At 43.7% G+C, this 9,742-nt stretch overlaps 1 protein-coding gene across 4 annotated transcripts in view; it reads left to right on the forward strand.

The window, feature by feature from the left end:
- The window catches only part of kcnab1a (potassium voltage-gated channel subfamily A regulatory beta subunit 1a), a 127,404-nt gene that overhangs the window by 109,206 nt on the left and 8,456 nt on the right, over positions 1-9,742 (forward strand). For all 4 annotated transcript variants that reach the window (XR_007144747.1, XM_047822708.1, XM_047822709.1 and 1 more), the window contains 2 exons: positions 1,515-1,601; positions 7,517-7,602. Coding sequence is in view for 3 of the 4 variants with exons in the window: in XM_047822708.1 (XP_047678664.1) it covers positions 1,515-1,601; positions 7,517-7,602 (173 nt within the window). In the remaining variant the exon portion in view is untranslated. The remainder of the gene's footprint in view (positions 1-1,514; positions 1,602-7,516; positions 7,603-9,742) is intronic.

Consider the following 9,742-nt stretch of genomic DNA (forward strand, 5'->3'; position numbering starts at 1 on the left):
GTTCAATTATTATAATTATACAGTAGCTAAGCTGATAAATAATGTGTGATAATTTGATCTGAAGACCCATATTCCTATCCTGGTGAAGACAAGATGTGCCACCATCACAATGCACCGCTTCCACAGCAGAGTTTGTTCTACACTGCAGGTTAAGTTAAGAAAGTAAGTGCGAGAGAGAGAGAGAGAGAGAGAGAGAGAGAGAGAGAGAGAGAGAGAGAGAGAGAGAGAGAGAGAGAGAGAGAGAGTGAAGAGGTCTATTATAGCTGTATACTTCAGGTGTATTTGTCTGCTGATGGCTCACTATTTGGGGCTAATGGACACAAAGGGGCTACAGCGAGCACCAGAAGCAGCTTCCTGAGAGAAATGAGCTTCCTACAGCACAGCTCCAGGTTTAAGAACCGCTGCATCTTTGGGTTCATAAACCCGTTCACCCTGGGAACCCGCTAATGTTTCACATCATTCCCAAACACCAGGAGGCCAGTTGGAGCTTTTCTAATGAGTGCTGCTTTCTGCTCTGCTCTTCATTCCAGTCCTTTGTTCAATTTATAACATTCTCGGGAGGATCTTCACGAGCTGTGTTGCGGTTACACAAAAAGTGTGTTTCCAAAGGTTCCAAAAACGGTTCTGGAAGCACTACTACTGCTCCTACTGTTTGTTCTTGGAGGAGTTTGCTGATTGGTCAGCTTGTGTAGATTGTTTTCAACCAATTACATAATAGAATGCATAAAAAATACAGGGTTCCATAAAAAAGTTCAAGTTTTCCTGAACAAGTCCATACATTTCTAAAAAAAATATCCTCTAATGGTTCCAACAAAAGTGAACTGCTTCCACTGTTACTGAAATGGTTCCTTTGGTGGAAACGTAGAAAAACGTCTCAAGTTTCCAAAGAAAAGGTCAAGAGGAACAAGAGGAACATGCCAAAGTGTCTGAAATTAAAAATAAATAAATAAATAAATAAAAAGTTCTTTGGTTCCTGAAAAATAATAAAATTTTCAGACTTTATTGTCCCTTCCCTACTCTAAAAAAAAAAAAAAAGAAAAGAAAGATTATTTTATTCCAAAAAGGATCCTTTGGTTTAACATCCCAAAATTTCCCACAAATTTTTGTATCAAAAAAATAATAAATAAATAGATAAATAAATAAAACAAAAGTTCCTTAGTACCAAAAAAGTCTCAAATTCCTGAAAATATTTCTAAAAAACTTATGATATATTATAAATGTATTATTTAAGTATAATATTTCTGGAGGTTTTTTGTTTTTATTGTTTTGTTTGTTTTTTTGTTCTAATACCTGAAAACATTTTTGGGTTTCTTAAAAGATTTCTAATATGTCAACATACTTCCTGTATAATCAATGGAAAAGAAGAAGAAGCGGCTGCTAAGCTCTTGAAGTAGTTCCTGGGTTCCTGAAATGGTCACAAAAGTGTTGAAAAGACCTCGCTATAAAATGTTAACTACGTAACATTAACATTAACATTATTTCAGTTTATTCATTAAGTCTAAATTTCTTTCCAGGTCTTAAAGGTTCCCTACAGAGGATGCAGCTGGAATACGTAGACGTGGTCTTCGCCAACCGTCCTGACAGCAACACGCCGATGGAGGGTGAGGAGAATGAGATCTTTAGTCTACAGCATTTGTACTTGTACTGAGATCGGATTGAAACGAGGTCTTACTTGGGGACACATCTGTCTGATTCCTGAGCGATGGATCGACAACGTCATGGTAACGTGGCCTGGGGGTGGAGTGGAAACGGAGGTCCCCGGTGTGCAGGCACTTTACTCGCTGATCCCTTCACTCACACTGACTACTCAAAGCCACGGAAAACAGCCAACCTACACAAGATGGGGAGATATGAGAGAGAGCGTGTGAGTCAGCCGGAAGAGAGAGAAAAAGAAAGAGAAGAAAGAAAGAAAGAAAGAAAGAAAGAAAGAAAGAAAGAAAGAAAGAAAGAAAGAAAGAAAGAAAGAAAGAAAGAGAGAGCATGTGTATATAAAAGGAGCTGGAGAAATGGAAAGTGACAGATCAGTTTGGATTGACGCTGTAATGAGATCTGTGCCGAGAGACGGCTAACTCACTTTAACCTTCAGAGAGCTTAACGAAATGAACCGCCGGGGATAGCACGCCACTCAATCTCTCCGCCTCGCTCCTTCACCCCCCATTTGTCTTTCCGCTGCTTTTTTTGCTGCTTGAAGCATTTTATGCACTTTACCTTGCACTTTTGATTCGTTTTGCTTTAATTTATATATTTATTTATTTATTTATTTATTTATTTGAATAGCGTTTCAATTCAGCTGTCATATTTTACGGAGAGAGTGCAGCAGTGCAGCAGTGCAGCGCTTTGGGCTTAGTGTCATTCAGGGTGAATTGTGCTTTCTGAAAAGTGTGAAGCTTCTCGATGCCGAGCTTTACAAACCAAATACAAGCCAGGAGAGTGTTGCTCCACGGCGTAAGACCACCCGGTGCAGCCTTTCTTTCCATCTCTTTATAATCATGTGCTGCTTGTTATACGCATTCTACACTTTTAGACCAATTTTGTTTATGGCTACGTCTCAATCTGCTCTTTAGTTCGCTACTCAGGGTGCTGATCACGGGTTGGCCATTGTAAGGGCTCTCTCTCTCTCTCTATCTCTCACTCTCTCTGTTGATCCATTCATTCATTCATTTCACTTATCCGAACTTCTCGGGTCACGGGGAGCCTGTGCCTATCTCAGGCATCATCGGGCATCGAGGCAGGATACACCCTGGACGGAGTGCCAACCCATCACAGGGCACACACACACTCTCATTCACTCACACACTCACACACTACGGACAATTTTCCAGAGATGCCAATCAACCTACCATGCATGTCTTTGGACCGGGGGAGGAAACCGGAGTACCCGGAGGAAACCCCCGAGGCACGGGGAGAACATGCAAACTCCACACACACAAGGCAGAGGCGGGAATCGAACCCCCAACTCTGGAGGTGTGGGGCAAACGTGCTATCCACTAAGCCACCGTGCCCCCCCCCCCCTCTGTTGTTTCCTAAAATGATGTCATATTTGAAGCTGAAAAACATTTTACTGACGAAAAAATGAAACTTTCAGCTTACATCATCTACAAACCTAAACACACAGTCTAGAGAGCTGGTCGAGACACACCCCATGTTTCCAGGGATCTGGATATAAAGTCGAGTCGCATCACAGCAATAAGAAGGATTCGTTTCCACGGTTTCCTCAGTTTTGATTGGTTAGGATAGAAGCATAGAGTTGATTCATTTCCTAAGACAAAAATCGGGCTGTAAATGACACGTTTATATTTTTTTGCTCGTTCTACGTGATCCGTTGTCGTTTCTATAGTAACGGATCTTTCACGAGGACGTGTACGGCATGATAAACGATTTCAAAAACGTGTGGAATTTCTTGATAGGTTTTCTGGAAGGAGACATTTATCAGACATTAAGAGAAGGAGTCTCCAGTGTCATGGAAGGTCTTATCAACAATTTAATAAAGGGCATATTTAAGCCTCGATCACACCGTTTTTATCCACAGTGTCGAAGGGATCGTTTTGAAAAGAAATACTGAGTACTTTTATTGAGAACGTACTTTGAGATCCATCTTCTTGTCCTCTCCACCTTTATCATCTGATCTTATTTCCTCTCCTCCTTACTGCTTTCTTATCTGTCTCCGAACCCCACAGCACTCTGAATCACACAGTGTCCTTGCTGAAGGAGGTGATATTAACATCCCAGGGTCTAATAAAAAGTGCTGAGTCAGCAGAATCACCTCCCGCATCTTAATCAGGATAAGCCGAGCTCCCTGGTGCGGATCGTCCGGGACTCCTGCGTCCGCTTTAAAGTCCCTCTATCCTTCGTCACATGTTTTTTCGATCGTTTTTTTTTTTTCAGGAAGAAACGCTGACTGGTGAACGAGGGAAGATCTGTACTGAGGTGTTGAACAAGTTATTGAGGGATGAATGATCTGGTGCACGTTAGTCATGGAGCTGTTCCTGGGTTGGTTAATAGTTCTCTGATGAACCCTGCATGAAGAATCTAGATAGACACAAATCTACACAACACAATCTTCAGTTTAGAAACCTGAAATATGATGGATTTGTCCCTTTACCAGGAAAAAACAAACAGAGATTCTATACATGACCCTAGGACACGTTATCTGCTTTGCTCTATAGAACCGGTTTAAACGTTCCGAGCGAAGAGACTGAATCCTTATTAGAGTTATAAGGAAACCCAAACTATCTAAAGAAGAAATCCAGTGAGAAGATTTTTCTTTCGTTTCCCTATGAGGTTCTATTATTATTATTAGTTTGCCCCTCCCCCATATATCTGTAGACTCATACACAGTGACGATAGAGAATGTAAATCATAAATATCGGATAAATATTCTTTGATTTTCCACGTAAGCTTTAACCTAATATGGTAACCGTGTCTCGTGGTGGCTTAGTGGATAGCATGTTCTCCTCACACCTCCAGGGTTGGGGGTTCGATTCCCACCTCCACCTTGTGTGTGTGGAGTTTGCATGTTCTCCCCGTGCCTCGGGGGTTTCCTCCGGGTACTCCGGTTTCCTCCCCCGGTCCAAAGACATGCATGGTAGGTTGATTGGCATCTCTGGAAAATTGTCCGTAGTGTGTGAGTGTGTGAGTGAATGAGAGTGTGTGTGTGTGTGTGTGCCCTGTGATGGGTTGGCACACCGTCCAGGGTGTATCCTGCCTTGATGCCCGATGACGCCTGAGATAGGCACAGGCTCCCCGTGACCCGAGGTAGTTCGGGTAAAGCGGTAGAAAATGAATGAATGAATGAATGAACCTCCACACTCATAGATCACCAGGTGAATGAGTGAAATCTCGCTTATTGTCCTTGTAGCTAGCATGCTAACATTAACTCTGGTACCCAAAGGCCACAAAAATGAACTCCCTGCTGTTTTTCTCGTGCTCATGTTAACGACCGAACGTCTTCCTCGTGTCTCACTCCACAGTGGTGTTAAAATGAAGCTTGTATGAAATTAGACACTCGGGATTTTAAGAATCTTTAGAGTTTCATTGATATTTCTGATTTCATCAAGAATTCCAGGAGTGATATATTTACAGAAAAGTTCCAAGAACGGTTATTTATTTTCCACACAGATGATTGTATCTTCAGAGTAAACGGTGATATCGAATTCATTTCTGCTCCCTGAGACGCTCCGAGTGTTTGTGCGTAAGATTTGATCTTCAACGCTAAAATTCAGTGTAAGTTTATCGACAGAGCTAAAAACACACGTCTCAGACTGAAAGCCAACATTTTAGGTCAGACTCAAAGACACATCTGTGTTTACTAGATCAGACAACACACACACACACACACACACACACACACACACACACTAACAATAGCAGTTAGCTAGCTAACCTTCTTTAGCAAAAAGGCTTGAGCTACAGTGTCTACAGATCTATGCTGGAATTTTTAGGTCTGACAAAAACCTTTCACGCTTGTGCAAAAAGACAGGAATTGTCTTCCGGAAACTTCCGACCAATCTGACCTGCGAGCTCTGACTGATTATTAATTTGGCGCTGACTCACAGCACCGCTTCTCTCCATCAGAAAGCTGCTCTGAAGGAACAGCTGCGTTTTCACCTCTGTTTGAATACGAGCCTCGAATTAATTGCTACATTTACGGCATTTAGCAGACACCCTTATCCAGAGTGACTTGCAACTGAGGGTTAAGGGCCTTGCTCAGGGGCCCAGCAGTGGCAGCTTGGGGTTCGAACCCGTGACCTTCCGATCAGTAGCCCAACACCTTAACCACTAAGCTACCACACGATCGCTAAACTACAGTTCTAGAGAAACCCGACAGAGAATGAGTAGATCATCGGGATCAGTAAGATCTCGGACGTGCTGTGAGCGCCGTCAGCTCCTGGACGTAGCTCTCCGTATAAATCGGATGAAGAGCTGATCGTCGTGTTGTTCGTGGTGATTAGCGGTTATTAGTGAGATGAGATCTTTACAATTTACTAATTCCATTTCCAAATGCCAGATTGCTTTTTAAAGCTCATTAAGATCTCGGCTAATTATTGTTCTTGTTTTCTCTACGTTTCTGCTCGTCATCGCTCGTGAGACAGATGGTCTCATCCGGTGTGACCGAATCTGAAAGCATGAATAACCGTAAAAAAAAAAAAAAAGAGGTTTTAGCCTCATTTAGCCGCATGACGGAGCCAAAGTGTCATGGTGTCATGTCATGTCACTTCCTCCTTCTTCCGTTTTTCTCTTTCTACGCCTTCAATTTGTTTTTTGGGGGTTTTTTTGTTTCTCTCTTCCTCTCTGCTACGCACAGGCAGGAAGCAGTGCAGCGCTTTTGTGCTGCATTGAACGTCCAAGAGCTGCAGCTTTGGCTCCATACCATGTGTGTGTGTGTGTGTGTGTGTGTGTGTGTGTGTGTGTGTGTGTGTGTGTGTGTGTGTGTGTGTGTGTGTGTGTGTGTGTGTGTGTGTGTGTGTGTGTGAGAGAGATTAAACCTTCCCATAGTGCTCATCCTGCAGTCCCTACAGATCTTTAAGATTACACAGTGCCCACACACACACACACACACACACACACACACACACACACACACACACACACACACACACACACACACACTTCTCTACCTGCTTCCTTCCACGTCATTCCCTGAAGTTAAAACATATACCCTAACAGTGTGTCCCTCGGGCGTAAATCTGTTTCAAGCTCCACAGAGTCTGCAGTGCAGCGTTTCTCCTCCAGATCAGATCAGGACTCGAGGCTCAGCTTCCGCTGCAGGAGTTTTACTCTTTGTGAGCAGGTTAAATGCACGCAGTGAAGATTTCATCCTGAAATGTTGCTCGGAGCTCAGACGTATTATAACCGCACTGTACACGTGTAAGTGATCATTTAGGAGTTAAGTGAGAGTTAAGATGCACATGAATCTGTCCTGGGAGCATGTTCGCCTCACACCTCCAGGGTTGGGGGTTCGATTCCCGCCTCCGCCTTGTGTGTGTGGAGTTTGCATGTTCTCCCTGTGCCTCGGGGGTTTCCTCCGGGTACTCCGGTTTCCTCCCCCGGTCCAAAGACATGCATGGTAGGTTGATTGGCATCTCTGGAAAATTGTCCGTAGTGTGTGAGTGTGTGAGGGAATGAGAGTGTGTGTGTGCCCTGTGATGGGATGGCACTCTGTCCAGGGTGTATCCTGCCTCGATGCCCGATGACGCCTGAGATAGGTACAGGCTCCCCGTGACCCGAGAAGTTCGGATAAGCGGTAGAAGATGAATGAGTGGGTGATATTAAGCATCGGTATCTAATCAGTGTGTGATCTGAGACATTGTCTTTAGTGAAACATTCTTGTATTTTTACTGAAACTGAAGATTTGAAGCTTCAGATGGTTATAGAGTAGATGCACACTTGCACTTTTATTCCTAGTAACGACATGATAAGTTTCCCTCCCGGATCGTTCTGTAATACTGTATATAAACCTTGGTGCTGATCTGTAGCTCTCTGACCCTCAAAGATTTTCTTCTTCTTCTCTCGGTAGAGATCGTGAGGGCGATGACACATGTGATCAACCAGGGGATGGCTATGTACTGGGGGACGTCCCGATGGACAGCCATGGAGATTATGGTGAGCGGTTTGATCTTCACACATCCTTCTGTCCTCCAGGTGCAGATTAGTGAGTGAGTGACATACGGCTAAGTACGGTGGCCCATACTCAGAATTTGTTCTCTGCATTTAACCCATCCGAAGTGTGTGTGTGTGTGTGTGTGTGTGTGTGTGTGTGTGTGTGTGTGTGTGTGTCTTGCTATTTGACTCTTTTATATACTTTTAACTGATTCTTAAGCAATTTTATTCCTCATACTATTTTATTCGATGCTAAGTAGAAGTCGTTTTATACTGAAATGTGATTCATAAATAAATCTTAAATCATTAGTTAAAAAAATAAGCGGCTTGCTGTTAACACGCCTGGGAGGAGGAGGAGGAGGAGGAGGAGGAGGACATATCGTGTTGTGGGGGCACGGAGACTTCCCTGGCATTATTGTGTTTTTAGCAACACTCCTTTTTGTTATCTGGGCACATACTAATAGTGTGCGCACTAATGACAGATCAACAGCATGGTTGACTGTCAGGGCGAGCAGCCTGAGAGGAGACGACTGTAATTTAGAGAGCGTCATTAATTCACGGGTTAATAAATGGCGGGTTCAGCAGGGCCGTTTGGCGCTCGGCGCGGTCTGACGAGGGAGATGCGGTAATGACATGTAATTTGCTCTACAGTGATCAGACAGGCTTTTTTAGTGTTACATCAAATAGCGTCCCTCCTGCACGGGCACACACTCCTGCATCAGACCCCAGCGGGCGACGCTTCCACTCTGCACTTACAGGGATTTGTATTAGTGGAAAGCAATTAGCAAACACCAGCTGGATGGAACATGTGCAGCAAAAGGTGGAGGAAAAAATGCAGAGAAATCTAATGTTATTGAGGAAGGGAATAGTGAACGAGAGCGAGCTAGATCGCAGAGAGAGAGATAGGAGAGAGAGAAGAGGAGAGAGAGAGAGGAGAGGAGAAGAGAGAGAGGAAGAGGAGCGAGAGAGGAAGAGAGAAGAGAGGGAAAGAGAGAGGAGAGAGAGAGAGAAAGAGAGAGAGAGGTAAAGAGAGAGAGAGAGAGGAGAGAGAAAGAGAGAGAGAGGTAAAGAGAGAGAGAGGAGAGAGAAAGAGAGAGAGAGAGGTAAAGAGAGAGAGGAGAGAGAGAGAGGTAAAGAGAGAGAGGAGAGAGAGTAGCAGCGAGATAGATAGCTCGAGAGAGAGAGATCGAGGGAGAGATAGCTATAGTACGCTCGCTCTCGCTCATCGTAGGTCCATCTCTATCTAGCGATAGAGACTCGTCTCTATCTTTCGCTCTCTCTATCGATCTCTCTCTATCGTATCCTTCTCTCTCTATCTGTCTATCATCTATCGACTCTCTCTCTCTTTCCCTCTCTCTCTCTTTCTCTATCTCTCTTTCTCTCTCTCTTTCCCTCTCTCTCTCTCTTTCTAGGAGACATTCAGTGGAGGATTATACATGGGATTATTGCAGTTAATGCTTTTGTTTCTGTCTTAACTCCTGAAGTGAACCCAAAATGTCCATTTTGTCTTGAAAGGGAAACTGTTTATCAAGCTTTTATGAAATGTCGCAGACTAGAACCTGTCTTTAAGTTACTGAAGGATTTATTTTGTCGGTTTGACGAACCTTTTTCTGTGCAGATTTTTATCTTTTTTTTTTTTGACTTTGTGATGTCACGATCAGCATGACTTTTTAAGTCTGTAAATAAAGTTTCCTTTAAAAAATCAATCAAATCTCTCTCTCTCTCTCTCTTTCTCTCTCTCTCTCTCTCTCTCTGTCTCTCTCTCTTTCTCTCTCTCTCTTTCTCTCTCTCTCTCTGTCTCTTTCTCTCTTTCTCTCTCTCTGTCTCGTTCTCTCTCTGTCTCTCTCTCTGTCTCGTTCTCTCTCTGTCTCTCTCTCTCTCTCTGTCTCTATCTCTCTCTCTCTCTCTCTCTCTCTCTGTCTCTCTCTCTCTCTCTCTCTCTCTGTCTCCATCTCTCTCTCTCTCTCTTCTCTCTCGGTCTGTCTCTCTCTCTCTCTCTCTCTCTCTCTCCCTCCATCTCTCTCTCTCTCGGTCTTTCTCTCTCTCCTCTCTCGGTCTCTCTCTCTCTTTCTCTCTCTATCTCTCTCTCTCTCTGTCTCTTCTCTCTCTCTCTCTCTCTAATCTCTCTCTCTCTTTCTCTCTC

The sequence above is a fragment of the Tachysurus fulvidraco genome, chromosome 13 (genome assembly GCF_022655615.1).
Source record: "Tachysurus fulvidraco isolate hzauxx_2018 chromosome 13, HZAU_PFXX_2.0, whole genome shotgun sequence".
Lineage (NCBI taxonomy): Eukaryota > Metazoa > Chordata > Actinopteri > Siluriformes > Bagridae > Tachysurus > Tachysurus fulvidraco.